The sequence below is a fragment of the Emys orbicularis genome, chromosome 7, assembly GCF_028017835.1.
Source record: "Emys orbicularis isolate rEmyOrb1 chromosome 7, rEmyOrb1.hap1, whole genome shotgun sequence".
Classification (NCBI taxonomy): Eukaryota; Metazoa; Chordata; order Testudines; family Emydidae; genus Emys; species Emys orbicularis.
This window is the reverse complement of record NC_088689.1, coordinates 98,992,926-99,009,915: the sequence shown is the minus strand read 5'-3', so window position 1 is coordinate 99,009,915 and position 16,990 is coordinate 98,992,926. Positions and strand designations below refer to the sequence as shown.

Genomic DNA, 16,990 nt, shown 5'->3' with positions numbered 1-16,990 from the left:
CTGGACTGTGAGCTCTTCAAGGCAAGGCTGGTCTCCCATTGTGTCTGTGCAGCACAGCTTGAGGGGGGCAGGGATTTCCCCAGATCGTGGTCAGGGGTGTGTGTGCAGCATGTGGCACAACTAGGGCCCCCAGATCTTGGTTGGGGGAGGGGGAGGATGTCTGTGCAAGCACCTGGCTTGGTGGGTCTCAGATCAGACACTTAGGCACTGCTGCAATACAAACATCTCCCTGTACCTTTTGCTATCAGTGAGTAACTGCCAGGGCTGAGTGGGGATGAGAGCTAATAAATTTTAAAAAAAATAAGCACAAGTGTCAACTGTGTGTGCGTGTGTGTTCCTGTCGTCAGGGTAACCTAGCTGGAATCTTGGTTGGCAGGTAATTTTTGGATCCAGCACCGCCTGTTGATTTCAGAGGGCTCTGTCTGTGTCGAGTGATTGATTGACTGGTAAAAGAACTGAGGCTTCCTGCAAACGCCGAGCTGTTAAAAAGGGACATTACCAATTTTTTACCATTTCCTGTCCGGTTCCGGCTACATCAGTGTCTGGTTTGCCTCAGCCTTGCACTGAATTTGCTGGAGCACTCCTGAAAGGAATCGGTGGCCCTTTGCCACCACTTTGTGTTCAAGTTCCATTTCAAAACAGGCATGTGGAGGGTTAACAAATCACTAGCTGTTTTAATGAATAGCTGATTGATTGATTGTTACAGCTGCTTATCACTGTCTTTAACCCCTTGTGTGGTGTGTTTATAACACACGCTGCTCATGCCCCTGACGTGCTGAGAACAGCTGTTTGTCACTATGTTAATGTCTCATTTAGCGAGATTAATAAGTGTAGCTAACTTACTAGATGTGTTACGATAGCACATGAAAGACCAAGAGTGGGAGCCTGTTATGGGGTGCACATTATTAGTAACATTACAGTAGAAGCTGGGATCCCACCTGAGAGCGGGATCCCCATTGGGCCAGGTGCTGTACACACGTATGGTGAAACCATCCCTGCCCAGCAGCGCTCCCACTCGCAATATGGGGGGAGGGGAACCTGGGGCACAAAGGGGGGAAGGGACTTGCCCCAGATTACACAGGGAGTCTGTAGCAGAGTGGGGACTTGAATCCTGATCCTACAAGGCCCAGGTTAGTGTCCTAACCACTGAGCCAACCTTCCCTTGTGGAGGCCTTTGAATCGTGGTGCATGTCTCAGATGGGTGTTAAGGCTGTTTTTTGTTTTCCTTAGGGTCCAAAGTTCACTGTTGAAGTAGTTGGGGGGGGGGGGGGGAGAGAGTGTGAGAGAGAGAATAGAGCTAGTGAGAGTACATGTGTGGATAGCTGGGATGTGTGTGTGTGTGTGTGGCTGGTGTGAGAGCACGTGTGTGGATAGGTGGGGTGTGTGTGTGTGCATATAGCTATGTAATGGGTGGAGCATAACCATGTGCATGTATGTATGTGTATACACAGCTGGTGTGAGAGCATGCATGTGTGTGTACTTCACTTTCCCCACCACAGCAGAAAGGGCAGATAAAGGGTGTGTAACTGGGGGTGTTTGTTGTATGGAATCCTCCTCCTTAATGCCCGTCACTGCAGGAAGCCCTGTGTTAAGGCTCCATCTCGCAGCCCTGCTGAGCGTGCACCCTGGGATGGCAGCATCAAGCCTCGAGCTGTTAAATGTCTATTGAAGGGGGTTGTTAATGATCAACTGTACAAAGCAGAGCAAATGTGAGTCACACTGTAACCCGCTGGCTTGGGGCTCGGTCAGCGGGGCTCTCTCAGGAGTCAGTGCTGCTCTTATGAGTCAGGACTCTGCCAAAGCCTCTAACTTAACCGCTAACAAGATGGCAGCTGTAGCGGCTCCCTGCCCTAGGCTGCGTTGGGTTAGTCTGAAAGGTATTGTGGCTTGAAGAGTAAGTGCAGAGAAGGGAGAGGGAAATGGAGCTGTGGTTAAAATACAGGCTGGGGAGTCAGCATCCCTAGTTGCACCAGAGAGTGGGGCCTACTCTTTAGGGAAGTGAGGAATGGGAATCAGGACTTCTGGGTTCTATTCCCAGCGTGGGAGGGGATGTGCGTGGGGCAGCAATTTATGGTTAGAGCATGAGATTAGGTACCAGGGGTGTGGGGTCTAGTGGTCAGAGCAGCGGGAGTGGGAGCCAGGACTCCTGGGTTCTCTTGCCATCTTTGGGATAGTGGTCTAAGCACAGCAGCATGAAGAAGGATGGTCTTGTGGGTAAGTCACACAGGCATGTGTTCAGTTCCTTGCTCTGCCACAGGCTTCTTATGTGGCCTGGGGCTACTCAGTCCTCCTCTCAGCATCTGTTTCCCCATTGGTGAAACATGGAGAAGAATCCTTCTTTTGTCTAGGGAGAGTGTAAAGTCCTGGGGGCAGGAATGGCTTGGTATGACTGAGAAGCCCTGATCTTGGGGGGGGGGGGGGGGTGCTAATCTTTGTTGGAGGGTGTCTATGTAACAGGGTCCCCAATTTCAGTGGGGGCCACCCAGTGAGTGAATGGGAATCTCTGCAATGCCCAGCATGATGGGGGACCACCAATCTTGGTCAGGACGGTGATGGGCTGGCGTAATACTGATCGTACGGGAAACCCCATTCCCCCACATGCCGCATCAGCCTTGTGACTCATGGGGGAACATGTACGTCAGCTGTCTACTTCCCAGTAATAATGATAAGCCAGGAATGAATTGGCTGGTCTGGCCGGACATTCCAGCACCGTGATGCAGGAGCTTTGTTGACGACCTGGTGGAGAGCTTTTCAATAACTGAATCGCTGTTAAAGGAAGCTGCGCAGCTGTAGCAAGTGGGCGACCTGGAACTATTTTATCGACAGCTTTGCTGACACCCAGAAGGGTGTAAGGGAAGGTGTGAATTTTAACCAATACAGTTATGCTGGTTTAGCCTCACGTGTGTTGTCTGGTTAAAAAGGTTGTTGAAAAGTCAGAGGGTGCGGAGAAGAGCCACAAAAATGAGCCAAGGGCTGCAGAAAAGGCCAGCCAGCGAGAGCAGAAAGAAAATCAAGAGGTGACTTGTTCACAGTGTAGAGCACCTGCCCGGGGGGGATCCCAGATACTAAAGGGCTCTTTAGCGGAGAAAGGCAGAACAAGCCCCCCTGGGTGGAAGTTAAAGCCAGACATGCTGTAATTAGAAATAAGGCAGCAATAAGTCCCTGTGAAGGTGATTAGCCACTGGAAGTGGTGGAGTCCCCACGTCTACACTACCCGCCGGATCGGTGGGTAGTGATCGATCTATCGGGGATCGATGATGCGATAAAATCGATCCCTGATCGCTCTGCCGTTGAGTCCGGAACTCCACTGCGGCGAGAGACGGAAGCGGAGTCGACGGGGGAGCAGCAGCGATCGACTCGCCGCCATCCTCACGGCCAGGTAAATCGACCTAAGATGCGCCAACTTCAGCTATGCTATTCGAGTAGCTGAAGTCGGCGTATCTTAGGTCGACACCCCCCTTCCCTCCCCCTAGTCCAGTCTAGCTGCCTTGCTGGAAGATGCTTTAGCCAGACACAAGTTATTGGGCTCAGTACATGGGGAACAAGTGGGTGAAACTCTCTGGTCTGGGATATACAGGTTAGATGAGATGATCTTATGATCCCTTGAACGCTGTGAAGCTAGACACGCACGTTCTAGTACAAGAGGGACTTTTTTCAGGTTAGTTAATGTCACTTGGGAAGGGGTCTAAGCTAAAACCTAAAATGCCACTTTTGTGTGATAAGAGTGTCCCCATGGGGATTATACAGATATGACTGGATGGATAAACTATAAATGGTAAAACTTTCCTGCGTGGATAAGGCCTAAGGAACAGGATGCGGATGGTGAAGAGACCGGAAGTGCTGTCTAGTGGTTAGAGCTGGGAGGCTGGACTCTTGGGTTCTCTGGGAGGTGTCTAATGGCTACAGAAGGCAGAGTGGTAGTCAGGACTCCTGGGTTTTATTCACAATTCTCTCTTTTCTGCATTGTCAGCTACAACACACAGATGCTGCTGCCACCAGCAGTCACTCCAGAGAGGTTTACCATCTACGGCTGGACCTTGGGCATGTCAGTTTTCCCAGCCCCATGCCTCAGTTTACACTGATTATTTCCCTTCCTCTAATGGATATACTGCTAGGCTGTAAAGGGCTCTGATCCTCCGCTAAAAAGGCGCTGGGGGAGTTCAAAGTGTTAGTTAGCAACGTTTGTCCTTTGGTGCGCAAGGTAATGGGGGTAAAGCAAGCTGGTTGTGAAACTAATGCACCTTATTTTTATATAGCATCAGTGATGCAAACAGTGTCTCAGGCCAGGTCCTCCGAGCTATTTAGGCAGCTGACTCCCAGGGGGGAGGATCTGAGCCTCAGTACTTCAGCGAGAAAAGCGGAAGAGAACATACTGTGTGTGAGAGAGAGAGAGAGAATGAAGGGGGGGGGGGAAGCATGGCCTAATGTCTAGCCCCCCCGGCCTGAAATGCAAGAAACCTGGCTCCAGTTCCCAATTCAGCCATCGACTTCCTCTGTGACCCTGGGCAAGTCCCTTCCCCTCTCTGTGCCTCTGCTTCTCCATTGTGTTGGGCCCTACACTGACCCCGCCGGAGATCGGGGCCCCATTGTGCCAGGCGCTGCACAGACACACAGTGAGAACAGTCCCTGCCCTGAAGAGCTCACAGTCTGAATGGACAAAGGGTGCAGTATTCAGAGGGGGAACCTGCGGCCCAGAGCTGGGACATTACTTCCTTAAGGTCATGCAGGGAGTCAGTGGTAGAGCTGGGAATTGACCGCAGGTCGCAGACTAGTGCCCTAATCAACTTCAGATGTCCTGCATCCTAATTCAGCTGCATAAGCCTATGGCTGTCCTTTGCCGGCACTGCCAACCTGGGAGCTTTTAGCAATGTTCCCCAGGCACAGGCAGGGCTGTGGTTAACTCTGCACTTGCCAGCACGCCGCTGGCTTCACGCCCCTCCTGACCTCAGAGAGCCACTCATTAATATGCTGCACGGTGCCTGGGGGGTGGGTGTTGGGCGTGCCCCACGCCCAAGCGTCCTGTCATCTTCTCAGTGCCTGCTGCCCAAATTCACAGCCCGGCACAGACACCAGGGACTGAGAGGCACCTACTGGCCTGGCTGGAGGAGGAGAACTGATCAGAGAGAAGGAGGTGTAGGACTTGTCTAAATGGGAAAGCTGCAGGGGCTTCACTTAGGGAAAGTGTTACCAGTTATAGAGCTCTGGTTACTCCAGCATAACCCCCATGGGGATGGATATACCGATGATTAGCATGCTGGCCTGGGACTTAAGAGACCCACGTTGCCTTCCTATGAGATGTAGGGCAAGTCACATAGCCACTCTGTGCCTCAGTTTCCCCACCTGTACAATAGGGATAACAGCATTGTGCTACACACAGGGATGTTGTGAGGATGACGGCATTAAAACTGGTGAGGTGCTCAGATATTACAGAGATGGGGTCAGACAAGGACGCTAGTAAATCTTGTCTTGCCACAAAACTACTTGTATGTAAGTAAGCACACAGGTATCCCAGGGTGCAATGTTCCACTGATGGGCTTTCTGCATTCTGGGGTTTTTCACATGGTGGGTCTTTGGATCTCCCATGAGTCCTCTCCAGCTATCCCATAATGCATCTGGTTTTCAGGAGCCAGCGCTGTTTTCAAACAGCTGCCAGCTTGTTTTCGAACTGCAAAGAGAAAGCATCGCAATCCAGGCAGCCATAACCGCTAGGGGTTGAACCAGTACAATGATATCAACTAAACAAATCACACCCTAGCAGACATAATTATATGTACTAGGGCACAGTCTGGGTGGAGACCATGCCTTCTGTTGGTAGAAGAATGGCTTTTTTGGGGTTAGCTTAAATCCCTTCCCAAGAGACCGAAACTAAACCAAAAAAGGTCACTCATCCCAGAATGAGTGTCCCCATATCGGGGGTTACAGTGGTAGAACTATATTGGTTTTAATTCATACTTTATCTGATACTGACACACCTTTCCCATAGACAACAGGATAACACCCGAAGTTGTACTTGTGCTGGTAAAGATACAGGCACAAGCCAGGGAATTTTGAGTAGGAGTAGAGAGGTTATATTACTTCTGTATTTGGCATGGGCGCGGCCACTGCTGGAATACTGCTTCCAGTTCCAGTGACTACAGTTCAGGAAGGATGTGGATAAATTGGAGAGGGGTCAGAGAAGAGCCACGAGAATGATTAAAGGATTAGAAAACCTGCCTGATAGTGAGAGACATCAGGGGCTCAATCTGTTTAGCTTAATAAAGAGACGGTTAAGGGGGGACTTGGTCACGGTCTATAAGAACCAACATGGGGAGGGGAACAGAAATCGGATAATAGAGAGCTCTTCAGTCTGGTGAGATCCAGTGGCTGGAAGTTGAGGCTAGGCAAATGCAGGCTGGAAATAAAGTGCAAATTTGTAACGGTGAGAGTAACTAACCATTGGAACAACGGCCCAAGAGCGGTGGTGGATTGTCCATCACTGACCGTTTTAAAATCAAGGTGGGATGTATTTTGAACAGATCTGCTCTGGTTTGAACAGGAATTGTTTCAGGGAAGTTCTTTGGCCTGTGTTATGCAGGAGGTCAGACCAGAAATATGATCACAGTGGTCCCTCCTGACCTTAGAGTCTATGAATCTAATGTTGCCCCCTAATGTGCCCCTGCCACCCCTGTGCTCCCCCACCCTCCCAGTCAGCTGAGTTGAATTCAAAATAAGACCATCCACATGGTCCTTTGAAATGGGTTTAACTACACTGCTGTAAATTCACTCTTTTAAGCTTAAACTGGTGTAACTGTCTACCAATAATGTGCACACACCAAAATACGGCCAGATCTCGGCAGGCCCCTCTGGGCAGTACTGTAATACTACCAGTAATGCGCACGTCAAAATATGGACTGATCTCGGCAGGCCCCTCTGGGCGGTACGGTAATACCACTAATAATGCGCACACAAAAATACGGACGGATCTCGGCAGGCCCTCTTGGGTCTCGGTCTGAGACAGGGACCAAGTGCTCGGACAGGAGACATCCCAGTGACTGGAGGAGCCAGAGTCAAAGTTTAATCTGTCTCCTGTGTAGCCAACAGAGTTGTTACCTGAGTGCCGGCAGCCTAGCCCTCCCCTAGCTCTGTCCCTCCTGGTGCTTCCCCGCTGCCACCCGCCCTTGTCCCTCCCAGTGCTGCCCCCACCAGCACCTCTGAAAAAGACTTGGGGTCACAGTGGATAATCAGCTGAACATGAGCCCTCAGTGCGACACCTTAGCCAAAAGGGCTAATGCGGTCCTGGGATGTATAAACGGGGAATCTGGAGCAGGATGGGGAGGTTCTGTTGCCTTTGGATTTGGCTCTGGTGCCAGTGCTGCTGGAACAGTGTGTCCAGCTCTGGGGCCCACACCTGGAGAAGGATGTGGTAAATCGGAGAGGGTCAGAAGAGATATTAAACGATTGGGAGCTCTGCATACCAAAGAGAAGGTTCAGGGGTGACTGGATCGCAGGAACCGACGTGGGGAACAGAAATGGGATCACAGAGGGCTCTTCGATTTGCAGACAAAGGTCTAATGAGATCCAGTGACTAGACCGAGTCCGACTGTAAATAAAGTGCAAACGTTTAACTGTGAGGGAAATTAACTCTTGGGACACCTGACCCAGGGTGGGGGTGGATCCTCCAGCACTGGCAATTGGAACTCCAGATGGGAGGCTTTTCTGACAGATCTGCTCTGGTTCAAAGAGGGAATTAATGCAGGGATGCTCCTTGGTTGGTGCTAGACTGGAGGTTGGACCTGGTGATCACAATGGTCCCGTTTGCCCATGGAACCTATGAATCTAATGCTGCTCCCTCCTCATTGCCTCCACGGCTTTTAATGTTGCCCCTGCCCCGCCCCTCCTAATTCTGTGTCTCTGGTCCCTCCTGCACCCCAGCGCCTCCTGCTCCTGACCCCCCGGTCTCCCAGCAGCCCCTGATCTGCTCTGTAGGCGCGTCCCTGTGTGTGTGGCCGAAGCAGGGAGGCTGTTTGTTTTCTCTTTACACTGCTGGCGCCTGTTCCTCTGTGACTCAGCTAGCACCTGCCCCAACGTGCCCGGGCACTGGCCGTCTCTCCTATCGCCCCACTGGGGAGCTGGACTCCTCCCAGTGCTAGGTGCGCCTCCAGAACACGGGGGATAGAACCAAGGTGTCCTGACTTCCAGCTTCCCCATTGTTCTAACCCGCTAGATCCTACTGCCCTCATAGAGCTGGGGAGAGAACCCAGGAGTCCTGGCTCCCAGTCCCTGCTCTCCACTGTTCTAACCCCTAGATCCCCGCCCCTCACAGACCTGGTGCTAGAACTGTGGAGTGGGGTCTAGCTGTGGGAACGGGGGCGCGGGGCTGGATGGGGGTCAGGTCTCCTGGGATCGATCGCCAGCTCAGGGGGGTGGGGGGGGTGTCCAGTGGTAGGAGCAGGGAGGGCTGGATTGCAGTTTGCTGGCCAGTAGAGCTGAGTCACTGCTGCCCTCTACTGGCTGGCATCAGGCCTGTTCAGCTGTGTGTCATCAGCTCCGTACTGCTAGCGGCTAATGGCAATTGTCCATTAGCTGAAGGACGCAGGATTTTGGCAGCAGGAGGAGCTGAGCTGTCTCCTCGCTGCCGCTGCGAAGTGCTGAGTGGCCTCAGCATGCCAAGCAGCGTTATTATTAGATACTGTGTTGGTGTGACGGGCGCTCACGTATCATAGCTTGTGTAGACCAAGCTCCTTGCCTCCCTCCATCCCCAGCAGGTGCCTCGGGCCACCCTCCCAGCCCCCGCTAGATCAGGGACTCCCTGCAACCCCCCACCCCTCCCATCAGGGGTGCTATGTGCTCCTCCCACTCCCATAAGTGGCTGTGTGTGCCCTCAGTCCCATCCCCCCTTGCCAGCAGCTCTGTGTGTGCCCCCAGTCCCACCCACCCCCCAGCGGCTCTGTGTGTGCCCCCAGTCCCACCAGCCATACCCTCCATTCTCCTCAGTGGCACACAGAGTTTCCCCTTACTCCTCCCCATGCAATGGGCTCTGTATGTCCGTCCCCCCCCCCCCCCCAAGATCCCCTATTATTCTCCTTGCCAGGGTTCTGTGTGCCTCCCATGTCCCGCTCCCTCCCATACCCCGCTCTTGCATTCTCCCCCCATGCCAGAGGCTGAGTGCAGGCCCACATTCCCCCCCCCCCCTGCCATCCCCCACTTATTATTTGTCTGGGCAATGTCACTCCGGGTGTCGGGGCATCTCCGTGGTACACTCTGTTGGGAGGCTGGGCTGAGCTGAGCAGGGCTGGTGTTATGCTGGAAGCGTTAATAGGTGTCCTTGCTCTGTAGACTATTGCAGAGGTGCTCGGAGCTGTGGCTGTGCAGAGGCTCAATGGGTCCCACTTTTCCCCTTCCGCTTTCCCGATTTGCTCCAGAATCCATAGGATTCTGGCCAATGATGCCTCAACCGTTCCCTGAAACGCTGGAAGCGATTGGCTGCGGTGCTCATAACTTATAGCCTGGCCCACAGACAGACCCAGAAATGCCAACCAAGTATCAGGGCCTTCGTGAGCTGGGCCGGGGTTATGGTACTGCCCACAGGCCCCAGCCAAGAGCACAGCTCTGTTATCGTGTGTGCGTTATTTGTAGTATTACAGTAGATACTAACTGGCCCAGCTGAGATCAGGGCCCTGTTACAGCATGCGTGTTTCTATTAATGTTCCGGTGGCACATCAGGTGTGTGCAGTGTTGGTACTATTACAGTAGCACCCACAGACCCCAACTGAGTTCAGTCCCCCGTTATGTCATGCACATTTCTGTTAGGATTACGGTAGTGCCTGGAGGCCCCAACTGAGCTTGGAACACTGTGATTGTGTGAGCCCAACTAGCTCGGTATCCCCCAACTCTCCCTGCCACCCCCAATCACACCTGGGGCCCACCCAGCCTGGTATCCCTCCCACCCTCCCTGCCACCCCAGCTCAGACCCGGGGCACACCCAGCCAAGTATCCTCCGCACCCTCCCTGCCACCCCCAATCACACCCAGGGGCCCACCCAGCCTGGTATCCCCCCCACCCTCCCTGCCACCCCAGCTCAGACCTGGGGCCCACCCAGCCTGGTATCCCTCCCACCCTCCCTGCCACCCCCCATCAGAGCCAGGGCCCATCCAGCTAGTAAGGTCTGTCACTCTATAGCTGGGATCCTAGTGGCTGGGTGGGGGCCTGTGACCGGGCTGTGGGAGGCAGATCTGCCAACCTGGCAGCCTCCCCTGTGTGGTTCCAGACCCAGCACTGTCCCTGAGGGAGGAATGCAGCGATGCAGGTTCTCCCGGGCACATCCAGGCCAGACCACACCCTCCACGCTGCTTAAACTAGACATTGCCATCACTGTGCCCAGATGGGAAAGAAAAGTGTGAAGACCCAAGACTCCTTCACTGGCTTCTGCAGTAGCTGAGGACCGCACCCAGGAGTCCTGACTCCCAGCCTACCTGCTCTTACCCACTAGACTCCACTCCCCCCTCCCACAGCTGGGATAGAACCCAGGAATCCTGGCTCCCACCTCCCCTGATCCAATCACAAGACCCCGCTCTCCTGTCAAAGCAAGGATCATGAGCTTTGGTTTGTTATTGTAGGGTTGCCTACAGAGGTCTGTGCACACCCAGTGATTTCCCATCTGGCCACTGTTGGGTGTCCCACATCTGCTACGAGTTTGATGGGTCTCAGCTGTGTTCCTAGTGACACCCGTGCTCTAGCTTCTCTCCTCACCCACAGTCTCCTTGGCGAGATCGGGGGCTGAAATGACCTCAGAGTCAGACACTCTCTTTCCACTTCAGGCGAGCTATCCCAATCCGTGTCCTGGGCCGAGGGGGCAGGACATGATGGGGCATGCCCTGATCACGCTGTGCCTCGGGATGCTGCAGAGAGGCGGGGGAAGGGGCACCTGAGGCAGGTGAACAAGTTGGTGCGTAGCAACCACAAGCGCCTAATTGGAGACAATCTGGAAAAGTTGCAACATCGTAAATCCCTTTTGCGTTGTGCTTGCTGCTGTGAGCGGGCAGGGAGGCTGGGTTCTGTGCCTGGCTCTGGACGGGGTGTGGGTCTAGGGGTTAGAGCAGGGAGCACTGGGAGTCAGGACTCCTGGGTTCTATTCCCAGCTCTGGGAGGGGAGTAGGGTCTGATGACTGGTGGGAGGGTGATTTATACAGCCCTGCCCAGCAGGCCCAGCCTTTGATGCACATCTGCAGACCACCTCCCTGGGCTGTGTGACCCTGGGCAAGTCCCTTCCCCTCTCAGGGCCTTTGTTTCTGCTGCCACCCATGTCTGTCTTGGCTGTAAGCACTTTGGGGCAGGGACTGTCTGTCCCTCACTGTTGGGTCTGTGCAGCGCCTGGCACAATGGGGCCCCAGCCTTAGTCGGGGCTTCTGCACGCTACTGTAATACTTCTAGCAATAAGCCTGTCACACTCATCCTCTCTGCAGCCTTTGAATGTTACTCTTACTGGTTTCAGAGTAGCAGCCGTGTTAGTCTGTATCCGCAAAAATAACAGGAGTACTTGTGGCACCTTAGAGACTAACAAATTTATTAGAGCATAAGCTTTCGTGGGCTACAACCCACTTCTTCGGATGCATAAAGAGTGAACCATATATTGAGGAGATATATATACACACACATACAGAGAGCATGAACAGGTGGGAGTTGTCTTACCAACTCTGAGAGGCCAATTAAGTAAGAGAAAAAAAACTTTTGAAGTGATAATCAAGATGGTTCAGTACAGACAGTTTGATAAGAAGCAAGTGTGAAAATACTTACAAGGGGAGATAGATTCAATGTTTGTAATGGCTCAGCCATTCTCAATCCCTATTTAGCCCTGAGTTGATTGTGTCTAGTTTGCATATCAATTCCAGCTCAGCAGTCTCTCGTTGGAGTCTGTTTTTGAAGTTTTTCTGTTTTAAGATAGCCACCCGCAGGTCTGTCAAAGAATGGCCAGACAGGTTAAAGTGTTCTCCCACTGGTTTTTGAGTATTATGATTCCTGATGTCAGATTTGTGTCCATTAATTCTTTTGCGTAGAGACTGTCCGGTTTGGCCAATGTACATGGCAGAGGGGCATTGCTGGCACATGATGGCATATATCACATTGGTAGATGTGCAGGTGAACGAGCCCCTGATGGTATGGCTGATGTGATTAGGCCCTATGATGGTGTCACTTGAATAGATATGTGGACAGAGTTGGCATCGGGCTTTGTTACAAGGATAGGTTCCTGGGTCAGTGTTTTTGTTCAGTGATGTGTGGTTGCTGGTGAGTATTTGCTTTAGGTTGGGGGGTTGTCTGTAAGCGAGGACAGGTCTGTCTCCCAAGATCTGTGAGAGTAAAGGATCATCTTTCAGGATAGGTTGTAGATCTCTGATGATGCGCTGGAGAGGTTTTAGTTGGGGGCTGAAGGTGACAGCTAGTGGTGTTCTGTTATTTTCTTTGTTGGCCCTGTCTTGTAGGAGGTGACTTCTGGGTACTCGTCTGGCTCTGTCAATCTGTTTTTTCACTTCAGCAGGTGGGTATTGTAGTTTTAAGAATGCTTGATAGAGATCTTGTAGGTGCTTGTCTCTATCTGAGGGATTGGAGCAAATGCGGTTATATCTTAGAGCTTGGCTGTAGACAATGGATCGTGTGGTGTGTCCTGGATGGAAGCTGGAGGCATGTAGGTAAGTGTAGCGGTCAGTAGGTTTCCGGTACAGGGTGGTATTTATGTGACCATCGCTTATTAGCACAGTAGTGTCCAGGAAATGGACCGCTTGTGTGGATTGATCTAGGCTGAGGTTGATGGTGGGATGGAAATTATTGAAATCATGGTGGAATTCCTCAAGGGCTTCTTTTCCATGGGTCCAGATGATGAAGATGTCATCAATGTAGCGCAAGTAGAGTAGGGGCGTTAGGGGACGAGAGCTAAGGAAGCGTTGTTCTAAGTCAGCCATAAAAATGTTGGCATACTGCGGGGCCATGCGGGTACCCATAGCAGTGCCGCTGACTTGAAGGTATATATTGTCCCCAAATGTGAAATAGTTGTGGGTGAGGACAAAGTCACAGAGTTCAGCCACTAGGTTAGCTGTGACATTATCGGGGATACTGTTCCTGATAGCTTGTAGTCCATCTGTGTGTGGAATATTGGTGTAGAGGGCTTCTACGTCCATAGTGGCCAGGATGGTGTTTTCTGGAAGATCACCGATGGATTCTAGTTTCCTCAGGAAGTCAGTAGTATCTCGAAGATAGCTAGGAGTGCTGGTAGCGTAGGGTCTGAGGAGAGAGTCCACATAACCAGACAAGCCTGATGTTAGGGTGCCAATGCCTGAGATGATGGGGCGTCCAGGATTTCCAGGTTTATGGATCTTGGGTAGCAAATAGAATGTCCCTGGTCGGGGTTCTAGGCATGTGTCTGTACAGATTTGTTCCTGTGCTTTGTCAGGGAGTTTTTTTAGCAGATGGTGTAGTTTCTTTAGGTAATCCTCAGTGGGATCAGAGGATAATGGCCTGTAGAATGTGGTGTTCGAGAGCTGTCTAGCAGCCTCTTGGTCATATTCCAATTTATTCATGATGACGACAGCACCTCCTTTGTCAGCCTTTTTGATAATGATGTCAGGGTTGTTTCTGAGGCTGTAGATGGCATTGTGTTCAGCATGGCTGAGGTTATGGGGCAAGTGATGTTGCTTATCCACAATTTCAGCCTTTGCACGTTGACGGAAGCAATCTATGTAGAAATCCAGTCTGTTGTTTCGACCGTCCGGAGGAGTCCACGCAGAATCCTTTTGTTTGTAGTGCTGGTAGGGGGGATTCTGTGGGTTAGTATGCTGTTCAGAGGTATGTTGGAAATATTCTTTGAGTCGGAGACGTCGAAAGTAGGATTCTAGGTCACCGCAGAACTGTATCATGTTCGTGGGTCTGGAGGGACAAAAGGAGAGGCCCCGAGATAGGACAGACTCTTCTGCTGGGCTAAGAGTATAGCTGGAAAGGTTAACAATATTGCTGGGTGGGTTAAGGGAACTACTGTTGTGGCTCCTTGTGGCATGTAGCAGTTTAGATAGTTTAGTGTCCTTTTTCCTTTGTAGAGAGGCAAAGTTTGTCTTGTAAATGGCTTGTCTAGTTTTTGTAAAGTCTATCCATGAGGAAGTTTGTGTGGAAGGTTGGTTTCTTATGAGAGTATCCAGTTTTGAGAGCTCATTCTTAATCTTTCCCTGTTTGTTGTATAGGATGCTGATCAGGTGGTTTCGCAGTTTCTTTGAGAGTGTGACACAGTCTCTCAGCATAGTCTGTGTGATATGTAGATTGTAATGGATTTTTTACCTTTAGTCCTTTTGGTATGATGTCCATCTGCTTGCATTTGGAAAGGAAGATGATGTCTGTCTGTATCTGTACGAGTTTTTTCATGAAGTTGATGGATTTCCACTCCATACGGCTAAATGCAGTGCCTTGCATAATGACAGGTTTCAGAGTAGCAGCCGTGTTAGTCTGTATCCGCAAAAATAACAGGAGTACTTGTGGCACCTTAGAGACTAACAAATTTATTAGAGCATAAGCTTTCGTGGGCTACAACCCACTTCTTCGGATGCATAAAGAGTGAACCATATATTGAGGAGATATATATACACACACATACAGAGAGCATGAACAGGTGGGAGTTGTCTTACCAACTCTGAGAGGCCAATTAAGTAAGAGAAAAAAAACTTTTGAAGTGATAATCAAGATGGTTCAGTACAGACAGTTTGATAAGAAGCAAGTGTGAAAATACTTACAAGGGGAGATAGATTCAATGTTTGTAATGGCTCAGCCATTCCCAATCCCTATCCCTATACACTCTTACTGGTGTAACCCCACCAACCCCAACAGTGTGGGTCCTTGCCCCCTCTAGGGGCTAATGAGTGTGCTACTGCTCTGAGCTAGAGGCGCTGTGCCCAAAGATTAAGGTTAGAGACTGATTGTTTTAAATCTAGCAGTTCTGGCTTTAATTCCCTGTAAATAACCCAACCAGATACATCTGTGTTTTGGTAGTGCCCAGAGATCGTAAGAGAGATCAGGGCCCCATTGTGCTGCCCAGACCCTGACCGAGACCAGGCACTGCACACACCCCGACTAAGATCAGGGCCCCCATTGTGCCAGGCACTGCACAGACCCCCACTGAGATCAGGGTCCCCATTGTGCCAGGCGCTGCACAGACCCCAACTGCGATCAGGGCCCCCATTGTGCCAGGCGCTGCACAGACACATGAGAGCGAGTCCCTGCCCAGAGCTCACAATCTAACTAGACGAAGGATTGTTTGCCCCATTTTACAGGTTCAGGAGCCGAGTCCCAGAGAGCCAAATCTCCAACTGATGGAGATGGGCACAGCTCCACTGGTCAGTGAAGTCACAACCATTTACACCAGCTGAGGATCAGTGCAGAGCGCTTCATTGACTTGCCAAGGGCAAATGGGGAGTCAATGCTGGAGCCGGAAGCCTCAGCCTAGTGCCTTAACCACAATGCCAGCTTTCCTCTTTCAAATTGTTGATACACCCAAGAGGCCTGACTCGCTGCCCCCCCTCCTCTCCCTGCACTCTAACCCACTAGACCCCACTCCCTTCCCAGAGTCAGGGATAGAACCCTGGAGTCCTGACTCCCATTTCTATTCCTGGGTTCAAGCCACTAGCCCACCCCTCTGTCTCCAGGCAGCTCCCCTCATTTGCAAAGCCCCTGGGTAGTGCTGGGGCAGCAGTTGCTGCCCAAACTGAGGCCTCTCTCTGTGTCTCCCTGTCCAGCCACCCCATTCGTCACCAAGGTGAAAGAGATGTGCCTGCGCCGGGAGGACTTTGAGCTTCTGAAGGTCATTGGGCGAGGGGCCTTTGGTGAGGTGAGCGCTGCCAGCCATCCCTGCTTGGACTCATGAGGGGCTAGTGGCCATAGTCCCAGGTGCAGTGCCAGGCACAGTATCGCCTGCTGCCACTGCTGTATCCTACTGGTGTCACTGGGTGGGGCTGGAGCTGTTGGAGCCCTGCAGGGTGCAATACTGCCTACTGTCACTGGGAGGCTGGGGAGGTCCTGGGGCACGAGGGCTGCAGGTAGCAGAGGGAAGACCAGGGAGTGGGGCTGTAGCAGGTTATTCCCACAAGGGGAGGGGCTAGGGCTCCATGCAGCCATGGTCCCTCCCTGCTGCCCCTGCAGCTATTTCGGGGCCAATTCAGACTGGCTCCCGGAGGTCCCCTCTTTGATCCCATTCTCTGGCCATCAGGTGGCAGTGGTGAGGCTGCGGAACAGCGAGAAGGTTTATGCCATGAAGATACTGCACAAATGGGAGATGCTGAAGAGAGCAGAGGTACATAACCCTACCCTCAGACTCCCCCCCCGCACACTCACCACCCATGCTCCCCTCCCTCCATCCCACAGATTCCCGGCCTAGTGGCAGTGAACAATGGCAGGTATCCCATTTTCAGGCTGGATGGGCCCATGGGTCTGATCTGGAATGGTAGGGGATGGGGGAGGGATACCAGTCTGGATGGGCCCATGGGTCTGTCCAGAACAGCAGGGGGTGGGGGGAGACTGGGCTGGATGGGCCCATTGCCCCAGTGCTGCAGCACTTTCTGCAGTGGCCTTGCTATGACAGAGCCCTGCAACCTCCCTGCCCTGGGGTGCATCCCCTGAGGCCTCGCCATCTCCCTGCAATCCTCTTGCAGACAGCCTGCTTCCGGGAAGAGAGGGACGTACTGGTGAAAGGGGACAGCCAGTGGATCACAGCCCTGCACTACGCTTTCCAGGATGAAAAGTACCTGGTAAGACTCTCCCTTGGGGGGGGGGGGGGGGGGGGCGGCTCTGCATTGCAAGCGGACCCTTGGTCACCATCTCCTTGCTCCCATGGACCAGAGACCCTTCCCTGGAGGAAGCAGCTGCACAGGCCTGGTTTAAATCCTGCTCCGGCTGCATCCAGAGGAAATTTTTAGGCGGTATGCATCTGGTTGCCAGCAGGTGGCGCTGTGGGTGCTGGGCATTGCCAACAGGATGTGTGGGGGGG

General features: G+C 52.3%; 1 protein-coding gene across 1 annotated transcript in view; it reads left to right on the top strand.

The window, feature by feature from the left end:
• Positions 1-16,990, top strand: part of CDC42BPG (CDC42 binding protein kinase gamma) — a 62,094-nt gene that overhangs the window by 10,993 nt on the left and 34,111 nt on the right. The window contains exons 2-4 of the mRNA XM_065408584.1: positions 15,744-15,835; positions 16,214-16,297; positions 16,656-16,751. Coding sequence (XP_065264656.1) covers positions 15,744-15,835; positions 16,214-16,297; positions 16,656-16,751 — 272 coding nt within the window. The remainder of the gene's footprint in view (positions 1-15,743; positions 15,836-16,213; positions 16,298-16,655; positions 16,752-16,990) is intronic.